General features: G+C 62.8%; 1 protein-coding gene across 1 annotated transcript; it reads right to left on the minus strand.

Annotated features, from left to right (window-relative positions):
* Positions 1–26729, minus strand: Cttn (cortactin). The gene is made up of 17 exons (XM_046444930.2): positions 26615–26729; positions 23644–23722; positions 21351–21437; positions 21185–21258; positions 19226–19355; positions 16138–16248; positions 15425–15479; positions 14708–14818; positions 12701–12811; positions 12209–12319; positions 10261–10316; positions 7771–7840; positions 6193–6341; positions 4183–4272; positions 2913–3090; positions 2222–2293; positions 1–1258 (listed from the first exon to the last, which is right to left on the minus strand). Exons 3-17 carry the CDS (start codon positions 21435–21437, stop codon positions 1122–1124), a joined length of 1542 nt encoding a protein of 513 aa, XP_046300886.1. The 5' UTR covers positions 23644–23722; positions 26615–26729; the 3' UTR covers positions 1–1121.

Raw genomic sequence — 26729 nt, forward strand, 5'->3', positions numbered from 1 at the left:
TGGGTCAGAAAGAAGTTTATTCTGAATATTTGATTTAAAAAAGCCAAACCTACGAGGGTGCTACAGGGTTCAGGTACTGACAACGAGTCGCATACAAAACCCAGTCTGCGTGGGAAAGCAGACACCTCGCGAGCAGCGCCCTGGCCGGGATGCGCCCGGGAGCCCAGACGCTCCTGCCGTCCATCCGCTGGACTGTGGCCCCACCAGGCTGGCCCACCCCCTGCTGCCCTGCACATGAACATGGGGCAGGCTGGGTGGCAGCTCCAAGGACAGCTGCCCGGGTACCAGGGCGGGAACGCAGCTCCTCCGCAGTCATGCTCTGACCGGGTCAGCCAGTCGGGCTCTGCGGGAGCTGAACGTGGCCTTCTGGCAGGAGCAGCACAGCTCCCTAATGACAGCTCGCTCTGTCCTGGCCCGGCCTCCCGCGGCCACCTGGCCAGAGGCGGAGGTCAGGCCCGGACCCAGGGCTGCGAGGCAATCTGGTAGCAGCTGAGGCTGAGCCCAGCACTGCCGCTGGGGCTCGTAGTGGCCCCTTCTCAGGAGAGCGGCAAAGGACACGCCACGTGGGGCAGGAGGCGAGGCACCACAGTCCTCCAGGGGACTAGGGTGCCAGGGAGTACACAGGCAAGGACAAGACCAGGGGTGGCTCAGGAGAAGGCTGGGTCTCTGCTGTCGGGCAGCGCAGCATGGACCCGGTGGGAGCCCGTGCTCCCGTGTGCCTCCACGGCACGGCAGCCCTTCCCTCCTGCTCCTGCTCCACCAGGGCAGCCACACAGGGCCAGAGGCTCCTGCCTGTCTCGGTGGCACATGCCTACTGAGCCCCGAGGACCACAGGCCAAGGTCGCTGCACGTGACAGCTGACTCGGCACAAAGACCTTCGACAGGCGAGGACACGCGCCCCGCCTCCTCCTAAGCAACATGATTACAATATATTAGCAAATTTGTGGCATAAACATTTCCAAAAGCATCAGCCGAAGTATTAAATATAAACGTAATGTGTATACCCCGCCCCACCCTCGAGGAAAAAAAAACAAAAGAAACCAAGATACAAACCCCAAACCCAAACCCCGAGAAGGCAGACTTGTAGTGTGGGCCTGGTGCCAGCCAGCGTCGCAGGGTGCCTAGGGCCGCAGTTCCACGTAGTTGGCAGGGAAGAGCCCGTACCTGCCCTTGCACACCCCACGCCACCAGCCGTCGTCGATCATCTCGATGTTGGTGATGATGTCGTCGGGGTCGAAGGAGATCTCGTCATCGCCAGCTGGGGAAAGAGCGCAGACCAGGGCGCAGATGGAGCTGGAGGAAGGGCTGGGGAGGATCCCCAAGAATCTGCCACAGCGTCATTCCCCAGAAGAGCCAGCGGGGCCCTTGGGGCGCAATGCTACGCCCAGCCCCGTGCTCCTTGGCAGGTGGCCTTCCTCCTAACCTCCCTGCAGGAGCTTGCCAGGTGCCACCGCCTAAGGTCAGGGGCCGCGGGGCAGGCCCTTGGTGGGGGACGGCCAGGAAGGGGTCCTAAAGGTAGGAGGGGAGTGCCAGGCAGCCTGCGGATGGGCTGGGTGGGAGTCTTCTGAAGACCTGCCCGATGCAGAGCGGGGTACAGAAAGGAGCAGAGCTGGGGGAAGGGTCTCCCGAGCAAGGCCAGCCCTGTGCAGAAGGAAGGGGCCAGGGCCACGCTCTCAGGAGGCTGGGGGTCGGAGGAGGTGAGAGCCCAGGGGAGCCTCACCACAGCACCACCCAGCGGGGCTGTGCGCTCAGCTACGAGAACACAGGGTGCTGTGGACCTGGGTCCCAGAGGGCGCCAGGCAGCCTGGCATGGGAGGCGCCCGCAGTTCCCCTGGCCTCCCTCCCTGCCTTGAAAGCACAGCCTCTGCCCAGACCTGGGGAGGCCGGGGAGCAAGGGGACCAGCCCGGGGACCAGCCCCGACAGGACAGACGTGAACTGGGTGTGCGGCGGTGTCACCTCCCTGCTGGCGGGGTAGGACCCCATCCCTGATCTCTGGAAATGCACACCAGGGTCTTTAGGGGTGGCAGGGTCCCTGCAGCTCCCTGGGAACTCATGGGTCGCAGAGAGGGAGTGCACTGAGGGAGGCACGGGGACTCCGGGCACTGCCCCGCGTCCTCCCCAGAGCGCTAATGCTATTCCCGAACAAGCCTCACTCTCCCCGGAGAAGCCAAGCCCCCCCAGACAGGAAGACCCCCACCCCACCCCCGCAGCGGGCCTCACCAGCCTGGTAGTCGTAGAGGGCAGTGGCCGTGAGGCCCAGGTCGTTCTCGTACTCGGCGTAGGTGCCGTCTTCTGCAAGCACACCAAGAGCAGGTGGGCATGCCACCGGGTCCGGCCCTGCTCTCCTCCAGGGAGAGCGCCCACACCGCAGGGATCAGGCCTCCAGGAGGAGGCTGAGGAGGAGGCTGAGAACTCGGCTTCCCAGAGCCACGTCCACAGGCTCCAAGCTCTGACACCACCCGGGGACATGATAACAGGCGCCATGGCCACGTTCAGAGTTAACTTCTACAATTAAAACACTAACGGGAGGAAAGGTTCCGCGCTGCGAAAGTGAGTGGGAGGAGGTGACCAGGCGCCCAGCTGCCCACCTGGAGCTCAAGGCAGACCTTGGAGCTGAAGGAAGTCTACACCCGTCCAGCGAAGCCAACCTCAGCATGGCAGAGGCAGGCTGCCCTGGCACCATCGGGCTGAGAAGACCAGCCTCCCCCAGGAGGAGAGGCACCCTGCTCTGGCCTTGCCCCCACCCAGTACATCAGGGACCCCCCTGGGAGCAGGACAGGGTTGGCTGCTGCCGGGGACTGCAGTGTCTGGAGGAGTCCCATCCCAGGGAGGAACAGAGTCAGCGGGAACAGCGCAGGGTGGGATTCCCCAGGGAGCCCCTCCCCCAGGGCGAGCCGGCACAGGACCCTACCTGCTTGGTAGTGGCTGGGGGCCTCTGTGGTTTCATAGGTGGCCTCCGGCGTGTAGGCCACGCCCTGCTGGCCGCCGACCTCCTGGTAGTCTGCAGCTTCTGTGCTGTACTCAGCCTCAGGGCTGCTCTCGCCCACGGGGCTTCTGTGGCCAGGCTCTGCCTTCAAGGAGACCGCGTCCTGGGGGCAGGAAATGGGAACTTCCTGGGCCATGTGCGCATCTGACAGCAGCAGCCACACTGCCACAGTGAGGGAGGAGCACAGGCGGCCTCCTAGCTACAGCAGGACAGGACACACCCCCAGGAGCGGCCCTGGCCGCAGCACCCCACGGTCCGAGCCTCCCCGGCTAGTGGGAACCTGCCCCTCCAGCACCACCCCCCAGGCTCGGCTGCTCTGTCCTGGGTTGGAGAGGCTGAAGGCCACGAGAGGCCCCCTCTGCTGCCAGACCTCCCTCTGGGGCCAACCAGCCTGCTCTGAGAGCCCACTGCCCGGGACAGCACTGCGAGTGGACAGCACAGTTCTGTGCCAAGCAAGTGTGGAGGGCAGAAAGGGGACCAAGGAGAACCAGGCTCCCTGGGAATTCATGGGAAACAAACACCTTGCTGCTTCAGAGCCTGTGCCCTCCGGACCCCACTGGACCCTGTGCTGCAGGTCAAGGGTGGTTTCAGCAGGCTCCTTCTAGAGGTGCCCAGGAGGGGGGCTGGCAGAGGGTCCGAGAGCACCAGGCAGACGGCTCAGAACCCACAGAGGGTGACCAGGCAGGGAGAGCCCCAGGAGGCCAAGGACGGCGTCCACCTCCTCCTGGGCACTGAGGGCACAGAAGGGTGCAGGGCAAGGACTGGCCAGGCGGCTTCCCGGTGGCAAGATGGCCTGGCACCAAGGCGACCACAGGGGTGGCAGCCAGCTCAAGGCATGTGGCCCCAAGGGCCTCCCACCACACACCCACTTGCTCATCCCCCAGAATGTGGCCGCCCCTCCTTAAGGGACCAGTCGCTCAAGACCTGGTCCAGCGGGAGACAGTGGCTGGGTGGGACACCTCAAGGCCACGTCCACCAGGGAGCTTCCAGGATCAAGTCCCCACACGGGTGGCGTGGCAGCAGGTGCCAGGGAGAGGACCCTCAGTCCTGAGTGCGCACACCAGGCCACTGTGCCCCCACAGCTCTCAGAGCCAGGAAGCACCCTGGGCCACAGGACACTCATGCTGGCAAGGCCGGGGGGGGGGGGGGGGGACGGTTAAGTCAGCCTCACTCACACCTTGACGGGGACACCCACCTCGTACACAGGGCTGGAGGGCGGTCTCTCCTCGGCCGGCTGCGGAGCGGGAGACGCGGGGCGCGTCTGCTTCTGCGCTCTGGCTTGCTCCTGCAGTGGACACGGCAGCCAGGCTGAGTGAGCCACCTGCCCACGCTGCCCGAGAGGACGGCCTAGGCCCTAGCCTGGCACAGGAGCAGAAAACCTCACGCTCCCAGGAAAGGAGGGCCAGACGCCTCCAGCCACGGCAGCACCAGGGCCTCGGTGGCCACACAGGGAGCCCCTCTGCCCTCCTCTTCTTGAGGACTCGACGAGAGCCGGGCTGAGGGGAGGCCGTGAGGTGGGGGCTCCCGGGGCCCCAGGTGGGGAGCACATCTGCCAGCGGAGGCAGGCGTGAGCCTGGGGGCTGACACAGCACTGCACGGTCCCCAGCCCGGCCTGACTGCCACCCCACATGCAAGGGTCCCTGTAGACATGGCAGGGTCAGGGTCTGATGGGGGACTACTCTGGGCCATCAGTGGGCCCCATGCTGCCACAGGCCCTGACCCACTGGGACCCAAAGGAGTGCACCTCCGCTGACACTGGGATCCCTCACCTCCAGAACTCAAGATGTGAGTGCAGGTGCCACAGCAGCCACAGGAGACCACAGCAGCTGCACAGCCCAGCCCAGCGTGCTTGGGGACGCCCAGCAGGCAGCGGCAGAGCAGGGTCTGAGCCCCATCTGTCCACTCCACCCCCCCGCCCTTCTGTCTCGGGGGACAACAGTAACACTGTCTTCTGTTGACAAGAACACTGCCCTGGCCCTGGGACCCCGAGTGCAGTTCTCTTCACTCACGTGGCCCAACAAGCCCCGCATCACCAAGACTGGCCACACAGAACCAGCCACAAGGTCGCCACGAGTTCTCAGGTCCTGCCTGAGTCCTGGAGGGCAGGACCAGCCTGGGCGGGAGAAGACCAGGCCTGCAGCCATAAGTGACCACAGCTGTGGGTTCCAGATGATCAGAACACACCTGCAGGCCACACCCTCCCAAGTCAGGCTGGTAGGGACTGGCCCGGGGCTGGACACCAGGGAGACCAAGCTTCTTGCAGGCCCTCCTGCCAGGGGAGGGCTCAGCACCCTCCTCCTGGGCCTCTCCGCCCAGGGCCTGGGTGTGAGCTTGAGGGGAGGAAGAGGGCACCACAGCAGGGGAGCCCGAGGCCCGAAGCACCTCCCTGGACAACAGAGCCTGACCCTCCTCGGCAGGGGCTGACCCCAGAGCCGAGGTGCGGAGGGCGCGAGCGCCAAAGGACAAGGTCCGGGGAGAGAGTGCGGCGAGCAAGCATGTGTGTGGGTCCTGCAACCAAGACAAGCTCCCCGGTGACACTGAGGAGGAGGCCTTCAGCTCTAGTCACCCAGCTCCCGCTGGCTGCCACTCCACTGGGCGGCTGGCACCAGGCGGCAGGGCGTGCCCACAGCGCCTCCGGTGCCAGGATGGCCAGCTCCTGCACCCTCACTTCCTCATCCGCGGCTCTGCCCGAGGCTCCTGAGAGCCCTGACCACTTCTCTGGGGGAGACGCTCCTCTGGAGAGAGGCAGGGAAGGAGAGCCTCCTCCGTCCTGCACTTCAGAACCCACGGCTGCCAGGGCTGAGGGAGGTGCCCGGGGAGCAGGGCTGAGCAGGGCCCAGCCCAGACGTGCGCCTGTCTTGGACATGCTTCAGAAAAAGGCGGTCCTCACCTCCGTGCCCCATGCCCAGCCCACACCCACTTCGTCCAGTGAAGTCCACTTCCAGGACCACAGGGAAGCGGCAGACAGGACTATGGAGACTGGGTCTGCAGAAGACACCTCCCTCCTCACGTGAGCCCTCCCGTGGGTCAGGGGCTGGGCTCTGAGAGGCAGACCGCCAACAGCCCCAGACCCAGGGGCATGGGCCGGCAAGCTCCACCTCGGGTGGACACATTCTGCACAAGAACCTCTGGAATGCCCCGCTAGGCAGGCTGGCACAGCGCGGGGCCCCACCCTGGCCAGGCACAGCAACCTTCCTCCACTCACCTCCAGTGTCCTCCTGGCCTCCTCCTGCTCCTGCCTCTCCCTGGCCACCCGCTGGGCTCGCTCGGCGTCCGCCTTCCGCCTGTCCTCCAGCTCTCTCTCCTTGGCCAGGTTTTCGAAGTTGGCTCTGATGTTGCTGGTTCTGCTGGTCGCTGCAGAGCAAGGTGCGAGCCCGTCTGCCTCCGGGCCCCGTCCAGGCTGGCCACGCCAGGGCGAGGAACCCAGAGAGCTGTCTGTCCCCACCAGGGGGAGCCCAGTGGCATCTCAGGGCCCCCTGCCCACTCCAGCCCTGCTCCACCAGTCATCCTTCCCACTGCCCACAGGGGTGGAAAACAGACGAGCCTCACTGACCTTCACAAGGCAGGAAAAGTACTGACTTTAATAAACCTTGACCTTAGACAGACTCTTTGTGCCTTTGGGTTTGGGCACCAGGCTGAACCAGGGCCCTGCTAAGTTGCTGAGGCTGGCCTTGAACTTGCGACCCTCCTGCCTCAGCTCCCACGCACAGCCGCAGCTGCCAGTGGCCAAGGGCACAGGGTCTCCAAGGCTCCAGGCAGCAGGTGAACTACAGCCACGGGGTCTCCCGCAGCCACTTCCTCCAGAGTACAGAGCAGAGCCCTGTCAGGAAGAGCTGTCAGGAAGCGCTCCCACAGCGTCCGCTGCCAACGGACAACGTCCAGAGAACCACAGCTGCCTCGGAGCACAAGCGTCCCGCAGACTGCGGGGACAGAGGCGCCGGGTGCAGTTCTTCTGTGCGATGAAAGATGTCCCAGGCTGCACGAGCTCGACCCAGAGAGCCGGCGTGTCCCCGGGGTGAGCCTCAGAGGAGTGTCACAGGACACGGGTCATGTCCCCAAGGCTGCCAAGACCCTCCCTTCCCACCTGCCTGTCACGAGCCCCGCTGGAATTCACAGACAGCCTGACTTACTGCACGGGACAGATGGCAGACGGAGAGGCTGCCGCTACTTTTCACAAAGAAGGCTACTAGGTAAACATGCGTGGTCTTCCACCTTCACACGGATTAACTTAGACCTTCCTCTGCTGATCTGTGACACAGCAGGGATCAGCACGTCTCACCAACATCGTGGGGGTTCTCTGGGGCCTCAGTGACTTCCAAAATTGTCAAGTGACCCAGGGCATCGCAGTGAACTGACAGTGACCTCTGGCTTGCTCTTTTTTCCAGGTATGGGGAGTGGGACTGAACCCAAGGGCACTGTACTACTGGACCACATCTCTAGCACCTCTTATTTTTTTAACAGGGCCTCACTAAGTTCCTGAGGCTGGCCTTGACTTGCGATCCTCCTGTCTCAGCCTCCTGAGTCACTGGGATCATAGCTGTGCCACCACACCTGGCCTTGTCCTGCGATTTTAAGGGGCACCTTCAGAAATAGCATGTTGTAAGGCCTGTTTTGATAGACACTGCCCAAAGCAAAGATGGCTTAACTGTGTCCCTGAGGGTCCCCACCCTGCTTGTGAGTTCATTCTAGGCACCCACGTGCCTCTCTGTCTCTGGCTCCTTTCCGGCACTACCTCCTCCCCAGTGCACTTCCCTGACGGAGCTCGGCTCTGCGCAGGACTCACCGGCTTCAACAGGCACAGTCTTCTGGTAGGCAGGGGACACCTGCGCAACATCTTCAAAGGTGGAGGCGTTCTAGGGAGTCGGGAAGGATATCAGGAGGGCACCCTTCTCCCCTCGGTGCACAGCAACAGCTGCTGTCTCACAGAAGTCGAGGGCCCCAGATCTTCCAGAAGACCCTGGGCAGCCCACAACTGTCCCCTCTGCCTCAGAGGCCAGGAAACACGTGCACACGCTAGCTGCTGGGCACGAGTCGGCTCACACTGCAGGGGCAGGCCTCCTCAGGGCTCCTCCTGAGCCTCCCCCACCTCCTCCCGAAGCCTCTGAGGGGAAGAGCCCTGGGCACATACAAGCCTGGAGGCCAGCTGTCCCCACCCTCAGGACCCTCAACCCTGTCCCACACACAAGACCAGCTATATAATGGCTGACCTGGGCACAGGCCGGCAGCGTTGATGGACGCCAGTGCCGGTGCCCAGTTTCTCCGAGACTGGGCACTAGGTCTCCACCTGGGCCCACTTCAGCCTGTCTGTGACCAAGAGGCTCAGGAGACCACCAACCCCTTCCTCTCCCACACACGCCTCTCCTGGGACAAGCACAGGGCGGCAGGTCAGGACCCTCTGGTGCTGGCCCTCCCCAGCTTCTACAGGCCTGCTCTGGGCCCCCTGCCATCACCCAGGTCGGCCGTCCCCACCGCAGTCCCCACCTCACTGCTCAGCCTTCCTCCCCAGCGAGCGCGTGGCCCGCCCAGGTTGGGCCACAGCCCCGGCCTCCCTGCTCGCTGCCCTCTGGAGCCTCTCCTCCTCCCTCCCCCAGTCCAGCTGGCTCTAGGGTCCACTGGGCAGCCACTTTTGACCTTGAGTCACTTGCCTGTCCATGGTGACCTTGGAAGAACCTCCCTCCTCTCTGGGAAGGAACCGCCGGCACCTCAGCAAACATGAGGTCATCACCCTACCCTGACGGCCGCCACAGGGACCACCCGGGACCCGTCCTCAGCAACCCACCTCGCTCCTGGGGCGGCCAGCCGGGTCCCGGTCACGCCCGGGGCGCCCGGCCAGGCTCCTCCACCCAGGGCCCCGCCCACAGGGCTGGGGAGGCGGCGCCAGGCCCACGGAAGCACTTCCTCCCTGGGTGCTCGGAGCCCAGCGGCCACCTCATGACCGTCCACAGCAACCACAGACACCACAAAACGGAACTGCAACTCCCGACCTCAAAGCCACAATCTGACTCGCCCGCTGCTCCTCCCCCTCCTTCCCAGGGGCCTCAGCCCCAGACAGGAGCCCCAGCTCAGCTCCTCCGTCACCCGGCCTCCTCCATCACTGCCCAGCCCTCCTAAGGCCACCAACTCCACAGGGCCGCAGGTCTCCAGGGCTGCACCAGCCCCACTGACTCCCCCCTCCTCCCAGGCCTGGGAGCCCAACCCAGCCTGCGGCTCCGTACCTCGCACACCTGGCCACCCGTTCCCCACCAAAGCCCCACTTGCCCGGAGCTGGAGCCTCTTCACAGCCCAGTCTCCACCAGGAGGCCAGCAGGTACCTCTCGGCGAGACCCCCTCGTGCCCCTCCAGCTAAGCCCCTCCAGGGCCACTCCCGTCCCTTCAAATTAGGCTCCGACCCTCACATCCTCGGGACCCCTCCCTGGGCCACTGCCCTGCTCCCAGGGCCGTCCTGGGGCAAGTCAGCTGTGGGCCCTGGAAGCAGAGCTCCGAGGCCAGCAGTGCCACCTGTGGCCAGGGTCCAGTGCAGCACGGAAGAAGGAGAGGGAACAGGCACAGCCCAGCGGGCAGGGGGAGGGCAGGGCCGCCGGCCTCAGGGAACGGCCCCACCTTCCGCAGCCCCAGGAGGGGCACCCATGGGCTCTCGAGGAGCCCGCGGGTCTCGAACAGCGCTGACGGCCTTGAGAAGGGTGCAGACCTGAAGGATGCACTTCACGGCTCCAGACCAGCTCCCAAGGCCCGACACCCAGCACCAGGGAGTGGACGCCTGGTGCGAGGACAACAGCATGCCACAGCAGTGTGCCTCCTGGCTACAGAGACAGACCCCCTGACCTGCACTGTCCCACAGGCCTCTGCAGTAACCATGGCCAGGATCTGTTCTGACCAGAGACCTCACGTGGCCCTGAGCTCTTCAAAGTGGCCAGTGACCTGACCTAAGGCCACCAGTCCAAGTTCACGCAGGCAGGCGTCCAGAGGCCCTCACCCAGACAACCCAGTTCCAGCAAGGGCCCAGCTACTCTGCACCAGGCCACGGCCCAGCACGGAGCTGCCTTGGCCCAGACCCAACCATGAAAGGGACAGGCACAGCCTCCAGGCCACGCTCTCTGCCCAGGGAGCACAGGACACCGTGTGTCAGCACACGCCCGACCCGATGGTGCACTTCCAGAACCAGGAGCCGAGTGCCCACCAGAGGACCTCCACAGCGCGTCCAGCTCCACAGACACCCAGGAGCCCCCACACTCCTGCCGGCGGAGAGGGCGACACCCCGGTCTCGGAGCCGTACCTTGTCCATGCGGTCCTTCTGCACCCCGTACTTGCCGCCGAATCCTCTGGAGTAGTCTGCAAGGCAGCAGAACGGAGACTCACTGACTCTAGCAGGGGCAGGACAGCAGGGCATGCAGAGGCCGGGGACAGCAGGGACGCGCCCAGAGCAGACAGAGCCCCGAGGCGGGCTCTCCTGGCAAGGCCAGCTCTGCGTCCACCTCGGTGTCCAGTGCACAGGCGGGGCCGGGGCAGAGGCGCGGCATGCTGCCCGCATTCTCCCGGGGCACGGGTGGGGAAAGGCGGCAGGCTGGCGGGAGGAGGCCAAGGAGGGGGCACAGGACAGGCCTTGCAGCGCCAGGTCGACAGCAGTCTTCCGACCCGCAGGGGCCTTGCGCTCTGCGTCCCGCACGCCTGCTCTGAGCACTAGAGGGGCTCGGGCGCAGTCTGCTCTCTTGCTTTTCAAAAGAAAAAAAACTCCATGTGGAACTTCTACCGGCCAAAGGGCCCAGCTGCAGCCACACACGCCCAACACAAAAGCCACACTGTCACACGGCCTCCATGCCACAGAGGACCGCCGGCCACCTCCATGCTGTCGGCCAGGCCCACCCAAAGCGCCTCCACCACCCAGGCCTGAGCTGAGCCGCAGCTGTCCAGCCCCAGCACCGCTCTTCCTCCGGCTGCGTGTCCAGCTTCCCGTGACACAGCCCAGCTTCCGAGAGGATGGAATAACTAAGGGAAAATGTGCCGGCTGTTCAGACAGCGGAGGTCTGTTTAGAAACGTCTTCCTCCAGCTCCGAGCACCACGGCATGGCTCTGTGCAGAAGCCACATGTGGATGGTTCCTCAACCCTGCCCAGAAAACACCACCACAAACAGAACACAGAGACCACACGTGACACGTCTGTCCCACGCCTTTGCTGCCTTCTCCCTCGCTCAGGGGCAACAGGCTGGGCTCCGTGGGGCGGCACTCCAGGTTGGGGTGCCTCCAAGACCTGACCGCACCGTGCAGCTGGAGGGAGGGCCCTGCAGACTCACGTCTCTATCGAGGCAGGTTGGATAATGTCGGAGGGAGAGAGAACTGGGAAGGAAGGGAGCTGCTCCCAGTGTGGAAGTGGGCCGAGGACCCCACGGCGGCCAGCAGCCACCCACCCAGAGACACGCAGCAGCACCCGTGGGGAACCCCGAAGCCTGTGCTGGAACTGGATGCACTGCAGGGGCGCACGGGGGGCAATGGTGCCTTGCTGGGACCCGTGCTGGGCTGGTCTCTCCTTGTGACCAGACCCCACAGAAGAGGAGTCCTGCCTCTCGGACTGAACACCACCTGCCTCCAAAACCAGTCTTATACTCTGCAAGTCCAGAGCGACAGTGGGGAGAAGAACCAGAGAGGAAGCCGGTGAGTCAGAGCCGCCATGGCCCAAGGTCGGACACCTCGTCTCGAGAAAGCAAGAGCCCAGCCAAGCTCGGGCCGACGGTGGCCGAGGGCTCGAGAACAGGCACACAGCAGGCCACGTCGGGCGCGGCCAGGGAAGCTAAGGACAGACTCCGCAGGGCCACTCCAGGCTGACGCACGCGTCTCGTGAGGAGAGACACGTCAACGCCAGGGACTGCCCACCCACTGGAGCTACGCAGGGCCAGCGCCCGTGGAAGGGTCTCCACACCCTGTGGAAGGAGACGAGCCACAGTCCACCTCACCGACGAGCACCGCGGGCTGGGAGCCTGGTGCTGCCGCGCCACGGCAAGGGTGGGGACACCTAGGGCACCCGCCTCGTGGCACGGGGGGCCAACCCAGCTCTGGCACCCACCAGGAGGAGGGGTTCGTCACTGCTCTGCCTCAGGGGTGCGAGACGTGGGACAGATTCCCACAGTGAGGACAGACGACACGTGGACACACGGCAGACGTGACACAGACGACCGAGGAGTGAACACACGCATGCGGGGAGGGACCTGAGCCAGGCAAGGGGACGGTACCTTTTTGGGACTCATGCAGCTGCAGTTTCTCCTGATGATCCCAGCCAAGGGCACACTTGTCTTGTCTGTCTGTCTGCACACCAAATTTTCCTCCAAACCCTTTCGCATAGTCTACGTGCACAACAGAAGCCACGGAGCAGCGTCAGCAGCCGCAGGCGCAAGCTCATTTCCAACGCAGGGGAGCAGGACACGACCACTGAATGACCAGGGCTTGTGGGGACGGCCACGTGGAGGAGCAGGAAACAACCCACAGGCCCCATAGAAGCAGCACAGCCTCGTGACGCAGAGTCACGCGGGACACGGGTGTGAGAGCCACAGAAGTGTAAACATGAGGTTTCCTGCTAAGAGCCAGGTCTGGACTGTTTCTACAGGGCTCACTGTGCTGCCTGGGCTGGTCCCACCCCACCTCAGCTGCCCATCAGCAGTACAGGCCCAAGAGACGTGTGACGGACACCTGCCTGCGGACGTGGGGCAGGGCTGCGGGGCACCCACCTTTCTGGGACTCATGCTTCTCCGTCTTGCCTTGGTACTCGAAGCCCACCGCACTCTTGTCCACTTTGTCCCTGTCGATTCCGTATTTGCCACCAAAGCCTTTGGAGTAATCTAGAACCAAGGAAGGTGCTCTCGAGAAACCTGCAGCAGGACCACGGCACCCCGGGTCGTGGCACCTTCAGGAAGGACTGCACCAGTCACAAGCCTCAGGGAGACAGGGCAACTCAAAGGGGCCACGCATGTCCAGGAAAGTGAACACGCAGGGGACAGGCACAGCAGGTCAGTGACCAGGGTCATCCATCCCGGAAGGCAGCCAGCAGTGGTCACTGAAGGCTCCGTACCCGGGAGGGCCCCAGGGTTTCACGGTCTCTGCCTCATCAGTGGAAGCAACCATAGGCCACCCAAGCAGCACCTTCCAGACACAGGGCGCCCACGGAGCACCTTCCGGAAACCTCAGCTCCGCACAGCAAAGGCCTCCAGACACCAATTTCACACTGAAGCACGACCCTCAGAGACGTCAATGGTGCAAATTCTGGGGTCAGTCCCGAGAGAAAGGGCCCCAGGTCCCAGAGGACCCTGATGTGCTCCAGTGAGCCTGTGCTGCAGAGGACTGACCCAGGCTTGAGGAGCACTGCTTGTGCTGGCCCAGGAGCCCAGGAAAGCAGCAGGCCCATGGCAGAGCTGCCCACAGGCCCACTGGCACCCCCTCCTCGCAGCAGAGGGGAGCGAAGGCAGCGGTGCCCGTGGGGCTGGCACTCCATGCAAACCTGCCAGGCCAGTGTGGCCACGGCCACCAGAGGGTCTTCTGCTGTACTTTTCTAAGAAACCTGAGGTTTTCCTACGTAAGCACTCGGCTTTCAAATGGTGGCAGTCGTTTAAAACACCTGCCACGTGGAGGCAGGCCAAGCAGAACAAGGCGCAGGCGCGGGTCACAGGCTCCAAGCAAGGGTGAGCACCAGATGAGCCGCGACCTCAGCAGACACCTGGGCAGGTCCTCCAGGATCACCTATAGGGCTCGGGCCAGCAGAGGCCACAGCTCCAGCACCATCTGGCAGCACCCACCAATGTAGCACCCTTTGGCCTAGCATTTCTGTTTCTGGGATCAAGTTTTTTAACAGGTCCAAAAATATTAACTGCTGTAGATTTTTAATATCAGAAAATCATCAATAACTTAAAATTTACTCAAAAAATGGTTAAATAGACATGGAATCTTCATAGAATGAAGAACTGAGCAGACATTGAAAATAAGGAAAGTTGCTCAGGAGGCTGAGGCAGGAGGATCACATTTTCAAAGACAGCCTCAGCAAATTAGCCAGGCCCTAAGCAACTTAGTGAGCCCTTGTCTCAAGATAAAATTTAAAAAAAAATCAAAGAGGGGGCTGGGGATGTGGCTCAAGCGGTAGCGCGCTCGCCTGGCATGCATGCGGACCGGGTTCGATCCTCAGCACCACATACAAACAAAGATGTTGTGTCCACCGAAAACTAAGAAATATTGAAACACTCTCTCTCTCTAAAAAAAAAAAAAATCAAAGGGCTAGGAATGTGGCTGAGTGGTTACGGGCCCCAGGTTCAATGCCCGGTACTAAAAATAATAATAATAAGGAAAGTTGCTGGGTGCAGAGACACACGCCTGTAATCCTAGCAACTCGGGAAGCTGAGGCAGGAGGACCCCAAGTTCAAGGTCAACCTGGGGAACTTAGTGAGACCCTGTCTCCAAATAAAAAGCAAAAAGGGGGCCGGGGCTGGGTGGTAGAGCGCCCGCCATGCACGTGTGGGGCCCTGGTTTGATCCTCAGCACCACATAAAAATAAATAAAGATATTAAAAAAAAAAAAAGGGCGGGGAGGCAGCTCAGTAGTAAGCACCTCTGGGTCCGACCCCAGCACTCAAACTAGAAAGCCAACCAGTCCGTCCGGAGAGTCCGCCCTGGCCTTGAGAAGGGCGTGCCTGGGGCCGAGGAGTACCCAGCGGGACCACTTTGACAGGAAGTCCATCCAAGCGCCCACACCTTTCTGGGACTCGTGCTTCTCCGTCTTGCCCTGGTAGTCGAAGCCCACGGCACTCTTGTCCACACGGTCAGCCTGCACGCCGTACTTGCCGCCAAAGCCGCTCGAGTAGTCTAGAAGGCAGAGTGGCAGACGGCATGAGCCCTGGAAGGCTACAGGGCCGCCTTTGTTAAACTAAGCAAAACCACAGGGCACCCCAAACATGGCGACCACTGCTCCCCACAGGGATGCTGGGTGGTCCGGGCGCTCTCGCAGGCTGGAAGGCAGGTCCTTCTGGTGGACAGAAATGCCGCCGCAGGCCTGCCTTCAAAACTGAACGGCCAGTCAGGGTCAGAGTGCTGAGCCGGCGGCAGCTGATGCCTGCAACAAGGACGTGGCTCATGTGCAGGAGGCGACGCTTCTGCGCTCCTGGGTGGCCTGGGCTCGCACTGCCTTGTGGAGACCTGCCACCAGAGGCTTGGGGCCCGGCTGCGTAGCAGGGAGACTCACTCTGGTTCCTACCCTCAGGGAGGTCGCCAGGTTTTGCCAAAGTTGGAGGAGCTGACTTTACAGGAGTGGCCCTGCTTAGACGTGGGCGGTGCCCAGCAGACCCTCCACCAGAGCACCCACCGCACAGGGCCCGGATGATCCGGCCACCCTGGCCGCAGCCCTCCTACCAGACAGCAGCCGCAGGCCACCCGGCCTCTGCTGTGCTGTGCTGCCTGCCTCCTGCAGCGTACCTTTCTGGGAGGCGTGCTTCTCCGTCTTGCCCTGGTACTCAAAGCCCACAGCAGACTGGGGAATAAAGAGGAGAGTCACTTCCGAACGCCCGAAGACCACCCCCTGAATCCATGACACACACGGAGCTTCTGAAACCTCCAACTCCTTGTTCTTTGACCTTTGGCCTCCTAAGTCAAACGCAGGTCAAGAGGACACCACGGCCCTGGTACAGTGAGCTCTGGCACCCAGCACCCCCACACTGGCCTCCCCTCCATAGCAAGGGCTCTGAGTGTCCCCTGCATAGAGGCACACACGCAGGGCGCAGGGGCAGCAGTGGTCCCTACTGGCACACTCCTGGGCAAATCTAAGGCTGTGTCCCACACGGGGCTCCCACAGCCTTGTGGCAAACGCCTATTGCGTGCTACTGTCCTGGCCCCAGTGGTCAGCCCACACGCTCCGTGTCCCTGGAGGGAAACGTGTTCTGCCAGCTCCTATCTAGAGGCCCCTCCCTGCAGCCCCACAGCATCAGAGCACACCACACTCTACCCCAGTGAGTGGCCCGGAGGACACACACAGCAGTGGCAGGTCGCGTCCAGGACAGGAACGGCCCCCACCCCCAAGGCTTCTCTCAGGTGCACCTCTGGCGCTGGTCACAGGAGACCACCCCCAGGGCCTTGGGCATGCTAGGCACACACTACCACTGGCCGTCACTCACCCCGCCGCCATCCCTCACCTGGTCCACTCTGTCCACCTGGACACCAAACTTGCCTCCGAAGCCTCGAACCGAGTCCACTTGGGAACAGTGCTTGGAGAGTTTCGACTGGTACTCGTGGCCGACGGCTGACTGCAACAGAGCCCACACAGAGCCTCGCACACCAGAGCCCAGGTGGCCTCAGACATACCTGCCCACGCAGGGGCACAGCCCGAGCTCTCCACACCCAGGTGCAGACCTGCACTGCACCTCCACAAGGGCTGCCCACACCACAGCCCTGGCGCAGGGAGAGGCTGATGTGTCCAGGGATGAGGAAAGGGCATGGGGCCAGCAGCCACATGTGACTCCCAAGACCCACTTGAGGCCCGGAGAGCAGAGGGGAGCACTGACCAGCCAGGCGCAGAACACATATTCACGTGCGCAGAACCCACCCGCGTGGAGACTGGGCAAGGCAGCGACTGTTTGCACAGTGAGCTCCCTTCGTCACCATGTGACCCCAGAATGGGGGCACTTACACACACACACACACACACACAACTTAGGAATGCAGGCTTCACCCTGGGATCCCCAAGCACCTGCCGCACGGCAGGGAGTTGGTGCCACCGAGTCAGCTCACTGTGGGCTCACCCACAGCCTCCATCCTGGTGGAGAAGGCGCAGGAGCAGGACCTTCCGTTCAGGTCAGCACACCACAGTCTGTGGGCTCACGAGCACCCCCAGGCCTTTTGTCCCAAAGCCCTCTGGATGGCAGTGCCTCTGGGTGCCTATGACAGTCTCGGCAGGGACAGGGGCCCCCAAGCTGTCCTGCCCTCCACAGTCGCTGCTCACAGTGGACAGCACCAGGGGCAGCTTCATGGGCACGGAGGACAAGCGGCACGCGTGGGTGTGGAGGGCTCAGGAGGCCCACGTCCGTCTCCTCCCGCCGCAGGTCTCGCACCCAACCACCATCACCACTGCGGCCACGGGCCGCAGACCCCCAGGAGCTGGCAGGCTGCTGGATGGCTGGCCTCAACAGGGCTCACCGGGTGCTGGGCTCAGGGGCCACCAGCGCACGCCCTCCCACCTGGAGCGCTCTCAGCCGTACTGCCTTGTCTCCCTCCAGGCCCTGCTGAGGCTGGAGGCCGACGGCCCCCCTCAGCCTCCAGAGTCAGTGAAGGAACGTACGAGGCAGCCATGCCAAGGGACCCCACACGGTCCCAACACAAAGGATCTCAAGAATCAGGTCTAACACAGCCAGAGTGACACCCTCGCGACTGACCCCGTGTGCCCCAGAACCACATCTGCACTCCGCCGGCAGATGGCATCTGCTCTCAGACACACAGGGCAGAGCCCCGACCTGAAGCCCCCACAGGAGAGTCCGGGTTCTAGGGTGCAGTGGAGATGAGAAGGACAGACCACCACACTGTACCCCAGAAGTGCACAGCCTGCAGAGATGGGGGTCACCAGAACCCTGACAGCTCCTGTCCTGGCCCCTCTAGCAAACACGTGCTTGCTCAAGTAGGCTGGACTCTGCGTTACTTTCCTCAATTCTAACATGGGGACCTTTTTTATCGCCCAGTTCCTGGAGAAAGCAAGTTCCAAGCAGCGTAGGCCATTCACACTCAGGTTTGGGATCTGACAAGAGATTGGTTTCAGCCAGATACGGTGGCTCTCGCCTGTGATCCAAGAGGATCAGGAGGCTGAGGCAGGAGGATGGAGAGTTCGAAGTCAGTGTCAGCAACTTAGTGAGGCCCCAAGCAACTTAGTGAGACCCCATCTCAAATTACAAAAACAAAAGAGGCTGGGGTTGTGGCTCAGTGGTTAAGTGCCCCTGGGTTCAATCTCCAGTATCCCCACCCTCCAAAAAACGATTGGTTCCACGGTGCTCCGACGAGCCCAGAGCTGCCCGCACCCCAACACGTGGGCCCCAGGGCCGGCAGGGCTCAGCAGCAGCTGCACCCCCACGGGGTTTGCTGCTTGAGGATCAGGACCCAGCTGGAGATGGGGTGCCCTTCCAGGAGAGTGGCTGGGCACCCTGAGTACACACCACAGAGCACAGCCCTGCACAGTCTAAAGTCCCTTGAGCACCTACAAAGCACCAGGCTAGCCACCAGGAAGGGTGAAGAGCCTGGCCCTCTGCAGGCCCAGGCCGGAGCGCAGCTCATAGGCAAGCACAGCCGGGACACCCAGCCAGGCCACGTGGCAGAGGCAGGGAGAGGCTCGCAGGGCAGCCGGGGCGAGGGGGCGAGGGGGCGAGAGGAGGACGGGCCCCAGGAGTTCCCTGCACAGAAGGCCCAGGCTGCAGGTTCGAGGCAGAGGGGGACGGCAGCCCAGCCCGAGCAGCAGGGAGACCGAGCAGCGCCACGGGACGGCTCCCGCCCCGTCACAGACCCTCCTTGCGGAAGCTCCCCAGCCTGGAGAGTGAGCACAGGCTGGGCATGGGGGGCGCAGCCTGCTGCTCACTCTGATGGTGTCACAGGCTTCTCCCAGAATCCCGGGCAGCCCTTCAGCAGCAGGGTGTCCATGGCTGGCCCAGCAAACGTCCAGGTCTCTCTCCCGCAGGGTCAGCTTCCTCAGACTCCAGCTCTAAACAAATTCTGGGTGCTGCCCGGCCCCCCAAGTCCACATGGCCAGTGGACAGTGACAGGGCCACAGCCTTCCATGCCCACCTGATGCGTGGGAGGAGAGAGGGAGAATCAGAGGCTGGCTGACCCTCCTGCCTGGAGCAGGGGCAGCACCCGTCCAGTCAGAGCTGAGCCGTGTTGGGGGGCCTGGACATGCCCTCCACAAGGAGGTCTGCAGGGTGCTCGCGCCATCCACCGCTTCTCTCCAGGAGACAGGCCCTGCCTCCCGAGCTGTAGCCGCTGGCCATGAGGGTGATCATGGTCAGGGTGCCCAGACTGTCCTGCTCCCAGAGCTGGCTGTGGAACTGACCACCCTCGGGGCCTCGCTACTGCAGAGCTTCTGGAAAAGCAGGGGGGGCTTCCCTGGGTGAGTCCAACGCACACAGGCCACTCCGCAGACACACAGCTCGACACGCTCCATCTACAGAAAGGCTGAGGGGCTACTCTGCCCACCACCGAGTGCCAGCCAGGCCACTGAGCCTGGCACGGGCAGCCCCAGCCACTTACTTTGTCCATCCTGTCCTGCTCCACACCGAACTTCCCCCCGTAGCCGTGGGAGGCTTTGGGCCCAGTTTCCAGCTCCTTCTCCTTCAGGGTCTGGTGCTCCTGGAAGACGTTCTCTCTCAGCTTGTGAATGCTGCAGGGAGGGACAGGCAGGGACAGGGAGGGACAGCACTCAGGCCTGCGCCTGTCCTCCAGCCGCAACACACAAGACTCCCCACCCGTGGTGCAGCCTGCGAGGTCTCACCACTTGGGGCTCGCCCAGCTGCCTACGTGAGGGAGAGACGCCCTGGCAAGATCCGGGAAGGACCCGGGGGGCTGAGAACTGTCTCCACCCCAGGCTCTCCTCATGGTCCTCCTGCCAGCGGGGACCCTATGGGGAGGGACAGCCGCCTGGAGGTGCACGGGGACCCCCAGCTCCCCCAAGGCAGCTCTGCTACCTGAACTTCGCATGGAGAAGCAGTGTGCTCAGCAGATGAGCAGGCTGGGGGGCAACTCCGCAAACACCATCCAGAGGGAGCGAGACGCCCCCCTCCCGGTCCCCAACCACAGGCAGGGCCCAGAGGACACACAGAGCTGGCTCCTGCATGAGGCGCTCCAGCACTTTGACGCCTTCAAAGATGAGACATTGAATGTGCCATCTACAAGCCACTTTTAGTTTTAAGACCAAGGACAGCGAGACAGACCACAAGATGTGTCAAAACCTCCTGGGTCTGCCCCAGAGACACCAAGGCCACACCTGGACTTTGGGCAAGCCCAGGAGAGTGGACCGAATACACACCAGGCCTGGAAACCCAGATGTCCCACAGGGCAGGGAGGGACAGATGCCACTGCAAGATCCGGGAAGGACCCGGGCGGGGGGGGGGGGGGGGGGGGGGCTGAGAACTGTCTCCACCCCAGGCATCGCCTCACAGTCCATCGGTGGATGGACTGTGAGTCCCAGGAGCCGTCCGTGTCCTCCCCAACACATTCTAGAGCCCCTGGGAACAAGGGAGCTGCGGAGAGGCGCTGGCTGACACCACCTGAGTCCCCGCAGCCTAGGCAAGGCCCACAGCTGTGCGCAGCCCTCCCAGGCTGCCTCTGGGCGGGACTGAGCAAAACAGGGAGGGACTAGTCGCAGGGAGGATCACCAGACCCCAGAGACCAGCAGGGCACCAGGGGAGACCCGACCTCAGAAATATCAAACTCTGCAGAAGCCACCACGGGAGTCTGCCTCTCACGGGCTGCGCCTCCAGCTGAAGACGCGGGTGCAGACGCCGCACCAGGGCCCAGCACAGCCCAGACCCCGGAGCAGACCTTTCGTCTCCACCTCCCCGCCAGGCAGCGCCAGGCAGCACTGGCCCAGCCCGCGGCCCTCTGGCCCTCCTGCCCAGGGTCCTCACATGTGGCCACAGCACCGGCCCTACCCTTCTGCAGTGCCCAGCCACCTCCAGCCCCACAACAGGAAAGAGGGCGGGTGGGCGTAGGCTCAAGGCCACTGCTCCCAGGAGAGCTTCAGCAACAGCCCTGGCAGGGACCCGCCACGCTCCCAAGGCTCCTGCCGACGCGGAATCCCGCGGCAGCAGTGCTCAGAGGGGTTCTGGACTGCGACCTGCCAGGGCCCACGGCTGGGGGGACTGCAGGGAGCTGGTGGAAACCGCGGGGAGGAACCTGGCTGTAGAGGGTCCTGGGGACGAGCCCGGAGCTACAAGTTGTCCCCGACCCCCTGCTCTGCCTGCGGCTGCGCGGTGAGCAGCTCTGCCTGAGACCCGAGCCAAAAGAAGTCTCGTCTCCTTCAAGTCTTTCCTCAGGTATTTTGTCACCACAAAGAAAACCACCACAGTGACCAGGATGGGAGCCCAGACGGTCCTGCACACACGGACACCCGCCGAGAGAGAGAGACTGGGCGTGCACCACAGGCACACAGCCCCGCGGGAGGCCCTGCGAGGACACATGACACCCCTGCCTGTCCGCACAAGGGCTTACTTGATGTGCTCCTGGTGTCCCGAGCCCTGCACAGTCTTGGCGCCCCATCGCTGCTCCTTCTCACTGACGTCATTCTGCAGAGAAACAAGGGTGAGCCCCAGGCCAGTAGCCCGACCCGAGAGACCAGGAAGCCGGGGGGCAGGGCAGCGTGGCAGGCTGAACCCACCACAAAGTCAGGGTCGGTCTCCCAGTCGTCGGCTGCTGCGGCGTCCTGTGTGAGGGCCACGGTGTGGCCTGCAGAGGCCTTCCACATCTGCAAGAGTAGCGCCAAGGTCACGAGGCCACACAGCACCCCAGGCCCACAGAGCAGCCTGGGCCACAGCCTCTGGGCTGGCCCCCCCACGGGACTCAAAGGGAAGCTTAAGGATCGAAGAAACTCAGTACTGTGAGTCCTCACTGGGCACAAGGGCACAGACTAGCTCAGCTGCTCAGGAGGCTAAAACAAGAGGATCCCCAGTTTGAGGCCAGCCTGGGCAACTTAACAAGGCCTTGTCTAATAAAAGGGCTGGGATATAGCTGGGGGCAGGGCCATGCTAGTCCAGTACACAGGAGGCCGTGCATTCAACATCAGTATAGGAAATAAGTCCTCTCAGGCGTGGTGGTGCACACCTGCAATTCTAGAGGCTCGGGAGGCTGAGACAGGAGGATCGCGAGCTCAAAGCCAGCCTCGGCAAAAGTGAGGCACTAAGTAGCTCATTGAGACCCCGTTTCTAAATAAAATGCGAAACAGGGGATTTTATTTATGGGGATGTGGCTCAGTGGTCGAGTGCCTCTGTTTAATTCTTAGTACCAAAAAAAAAAAAAAAAAAAATTCTAATGTGGTTGTCAACTGACACCAAAAACATTCCTTGGCTTCAACTCATGAGAAGAATTTCCAGGGATCCACACAGTGGGGTGGGTATGCACTTCCTCCGTCCCCTGGAGACCATGCCCTGATCTAGCTCCCCTGAGTGACAGCACGGTTTTCCAAGAAAAAGCTCCACCACGGGCTGCACAGGGCCACAACGGTGCGAAGGTCACCCGTGGCGAGCCGCACACTGCGCCAGGGAGGAGCTCTCTGCACTTGCTGGAAAGACCAGGCTTCACTGCCCACCAGGGGAGCAGCAGACACAGGCCAGCTCTGGCGCCAGCGGGCGGCAGGGACACCCCTCCACAGCAGCCCGCTGTGAGGTCCAGCACAGGAGCACTGGCACCTCGAGAGACACGGATAAGATGACCCTTTCTGTAACTTTAAAGGTAAAATCTAGCCTAAAAAAAATTTGTAGGTGGGCTGGGGCTCACTGGTAGAGCGCTCGCCTAGCATGTGTGAGGCACTGGGTTCGATTGTTGGCACTGCACACACATAAGTTAACAAGATAAAGTCCATTGACAATTAAAAAGTCTTTTAAAATTTTATACAAAAATAATTGATCCATTTTCCTCAGAAATTTCAATAAAATTCAGCTGGTGGTGCACACCTATAACCCCAGTGACTCAGGAGGTTGAGGCAGGAGGATGGCAAGTTTGAGGCCAGCCTCAGTGATCTAGTGAGACCCTATCTCAAAATAAAAAACAAAGGCTGCGACGTGGCTCAGTGGTGAAGGGCCCGAGTCCAACCCCGGTTCAAAACCAAGTGGTTCACTCAGGCCATGAAACAACCGCAGGAGCCAGCGCTGGGCCCGGGCCTGGGGACAGGGCCCCTCCCTCAGCTCCACAGGGCTGGAATCCAGCCAGCACCCAGGAGCAGCGAGGGCGCAGCAGGGCGCATGCTCCCAAGGCCCAGGGCCTTCCAGCACCCACCTGCCACCAGGGGGCGGGCCACCGAGCCTCGTCCAGGTGTCCCAAACCGGAAGGGCGTCGGAGAGGCCTGCTCTCAACAGGACTGGAAGAGCCTGTTCAGTGCCTGTCACCTGCCCTCCATGCCACACTGTCCCAGGCAGGGCCTCCCTGTCAGGGGACGGGGTCCCATGGGGCCAGGAGTTGCCCCCTGCACCAGAGGTGAGAAGGGGAAGGGGCACCTGTTTGTTCCCCCCATACCAGGGACTGAACCCAGGGGCCCTCTACTGCTGAGCGGCATCCTCAGCCACTTTTTAATTTGAAAACGGGTGTCGCTAAGTTACTGAGACTGGCCTCAATGTTGAGATCCTCCTACCCCAGCCTCCAGAGTTGCTGGGATGACAGGCACAGCCACGGCACCCGGCTTGTCACTTTTTCAGACTCTTCAAGGAACATCCGGCAGAGCCCACTGCTCATCTCTTCTGCAGTGGCTTCCCAGTGGGCAGGAGGGCACAGTGGGAAGAGGCTGGTCCCCACCGACACAGGAGCGCCTCCGAGTCCTCTGTCCCAGACCTCTCTGCTCTACGCTGCCCAGGCTGGTCTCAATCTTGTCCGCCCCCTGCAGGCCCACTGGGAGAACACCCTCCTGTTGGAGGGTGCCCGCCATCCAGGGCAAGGGCATCAGAATGCCCCCGGGCACGCACCTTTCTTCCCGGTCACAGCACTCCACCTGAAACACAGCGACAGGGCCAGCAGTGTCCAGGCATCTGGCAACGGTTCTACCTGTGAAGAGACGAAGGGGGACGCTCAGGAGACCTGCCAACAGCGGTCCGGGGCCAACAGAGGCCTTTCCAGAACACAGCCGGCTGGCAGCGGACCCTGAAGGGAGACGGGGACCTGCCCCTCACTCATGGCCAAGCCACATTGCCCGGACCCAGCACACTGCCCGAGGGCCGAGCCCGCCTGCTGCCACCTGGCTGGCGCTGCTGCAGGGCGCGGCTGGGAACAGCAACTCTACCGCCGGGGTCTAGAGATAACACGATGGACACACTCTGAGGTCTGGGAGGAAAGACCAGCGCGGGGCAGCCTGTGGAGCAGGAGGAGGCTGGGCTCCCGCACAGGGCAGCACTCGGTTCCCCAGCCACGTCAGACTTGGCAGCCCTCGAGAGGCAAGGAAGCCAGAGGGTCCAGCCGGCCACAGGCAGGACGCCGCAGCAGCGCAGGCGGAGCTGGCCCTCCCAGCCCCCAGCTTTCACTCCCCGTCCGTTCCCTTCGCGTGGTCCCACTGGAAAGCCCAGCCTCTGTAGCTGTCAGGGAGGACAGCAAGCAGCTGGAAAAAGCGACCCAAGAACGGCCGGCGAAGGCTCCAGTCTGCACTCGTTATTCTCTCGGTATTTTAAATTTTAAAAATTCATGAAAATAACTGAAAAACAATCTTGGGGCTGGGCGCAGTGGTGCACACCTTTCATCCCAGCAACTCGGAAGGCTGAGGCAGGAGAATCACAGGTTCAAAGCTAGCCTCAGGAACCAGCAAAAAATAAAAAGGGCTGGGTGTGGCTCAGTGGTTAAGCACCCCTGGGCTCAATCTCCAGTACCAAAAACAAGTGAGACCTGGTGCCACACGCCCAGCAGTTGCACAGCTAGCACAGGTCCATGGACACGTGTCTGTGAACACTCCTAACAGCATTATCCATGATGACCCAAAATGGAAGCAATCCATCTGTCTGCCAACTGACGAAGGGATGCGGAGCGTGCACTCTAACTCCACATGGGAATAGTATTCAGCTATAAAAAGGAACAAAGTAGGGCTGGGGTAGTGGCTCAGAGCATGCGAGGCACTGGGTTTGATCCTCAGCACCACATAGACTAAAATATATTGTGTCCACCTATAACTTAAAAAGAAATACATAAAAGGGAACAAAGTAGTAACACGAGCTATGATACGAAAGAACTTTAAAAAATATCATGCTAAAGAACACCAAGCTCAAGGCCATGACCCCAGAAAGCAGGCTGGGGAGGGCCAACCGGGCTGCCCAGGGCTGCGGGCCGAGAGGGTCTGCCACAGGGTGGAGAGCTTCCTCCCCCCCCCCCCGCAAAGGGCCTCCCAAGGAGCTGGACCACAATCACACATTCTAGGGTTTCCTTCTGAAGTGAGGAAACTGTTCCACCGTGACTGTGGTGGTGGTGGCATGCTCAGTGAACGCACTAAACCGCACTGAACTACAGTTTAAATGGGCGAGGGCACGGACCTCAACAAAGCTGTCAGGAAAACTACTGTTCAAAGAAAAAGGTGACGCTCCATCCAGCAGCACCGACATCAACCTCCCTTCAACGTCCCTCACCAACCCATGCCGCAGAGACTCCGGGGGATCAGCTGCACTATCAGACACTCAGTGGCAGACAGGCAGGGACCCACTCAGCCTCCTGGCCCTCCCCCTATGGCACAGGAAACAGAGGCCCAGGCCCCCTCTGTGCACCCAGCCCAGCAAGCCACTGAAGGCCACCAGGGGCTGGGCCTGGGCACAGGCAGTGGGCCTGCTCACAGACACCACGCAAAGGCAGCTGAGCAAACCCCTGCGGCCTGGGACCGGGTGCTCCTGCATTCCAGCACCTTCTGGGCGGCACAGGTCAAAGGGCTGACTGCCAGCCGTGCTCACGTGCCGTGTGAGTGCTCAGAGCTCCACTAGGCTTCAACCGAGTTGCCCAGCAGAGGTGAGCTTGCCTAACCAGAGCCGGCAACCCAGCTCCGCATTCTGGAATGCCCGAAGCCCACTCGGTGGCTTCCCTGTCCCTGGAGTTTCTGATGACTATCTCTCCAGCCGGAGGGAACAGGGCACTGACTCAGGCCCTGGAGCTCGTGACTCACGCCGCTGGGCGGCCCTCCCATCCCACAGCCCTGCTTGGCCAGGGCAGGACAGGGTGCCCGGATAAGGCACAGTCCAGCCACCTCAAAAGGTGGCCACACCAAGCGCCAGGTCTCAGCTGCTGAGCAGAAAACTAAATTTCTCCCCAGGTGGCGGCCATGGCCTCCCCGACACACTGTCCAGCTGGGCAGCAGGCACAAGTGCGGTGCCAGCCCAGGTGACCCAAATGGGAACAGAACGCAGGGAAGCACCCTCTGGTGACTGGCACACACCCAGGAGGGGCCATCCGGAGGCACTGGGCCCTCAGAGCTCTCCACCTCACCAGCCACCTCGGGGGCACTGACCCAACCCGCTTCCCCTGTGCCCCCCACGAGGCCCTAAACCCTCAACCCGCCCTGCCCGGCCCCCGACCGCCCTGCCCAGCACTGCCCTAAACGCCAGCGGCCCACCGCCCTGCCCCCCACTGCCCACTGCCCTGCCCCCCACTGCCCCCCCTGCCCCTCACTGCCCACTGCCCGTCCCCCACTGCCCTGCCCCCCACTGCCCACTGCCCTGCCCCCCCTGCCCCCCACTGCCCACTGCCCTGTCCTCCACTGCCCACTGCCCTGCCCCCCACTGTCCCCCCTGCCCCTCACTGCCCCGAGCCCGGCCGCACCCCGCCCCCCGCCCTCCCGGGCCCTGCGCCCCGCCCGCTCCTCCCCGGGCATCCCCCTGCCGCGGGCCGGGACGGCCTCGCCCAGCGCCCGAAACCGCGAGCGGAAGCGCAGCAACCGGCCGCCGGCGCCCGCCCGAGCCGCAGGGCCGCGCTCACCGCCGCCGGGGCCTCCGCCGGTGGCCTGGCTCCCGCGCCCGCCGCGCCCCGCACCGCTGGCTTCCGGTTCCGCGGCGGCGGCGGCGGGCGGGCGCACATCCGGGTCCGCGCGAGG

Source organism: Marmota monax, unplaced genomic scaffold (genome assembly GCF_021218885.2).
Source record: "Marmota monax isolate L192 unplaced genomic scaffold, Marmota_monax_Labrador192_F-V1.1 WCK01_AAM20220418_F8-fsc00038, whole genome shotgun sequence".
Taxonomy (NCBI): Eukaryota; Metazoa; Chordata; class Mammalia; order Rodentia; family Sciuridae; genus Marmota; species Marmota monax.

Excerpts from the sequence above, each read along its gene's own strand:
- Cttn (XM_046444930.2), bottom strand. The coding sequence starts at position 21,437 with ATGTGGAAGGCCTCTGCAGGCCACACCGTGGCCCTCACACAGGACGCC. Across the intron at positions 12,320-12,700 it reads GAAGCATGAGTCCCAGAAAG|ACTATGCGAAAGGGTTTGGA; the intron begins GTGGGTGCCCCG and ends TTGTGCACGTAG. Across the intron at positions 10,317-12,208 it reads GCTGCATGAGTCCCAAAAAG|ACTACTCCAGAGGATTCGGC; the intron begins GTACCGTCCCCT and ends GCTGCCTTGCAG.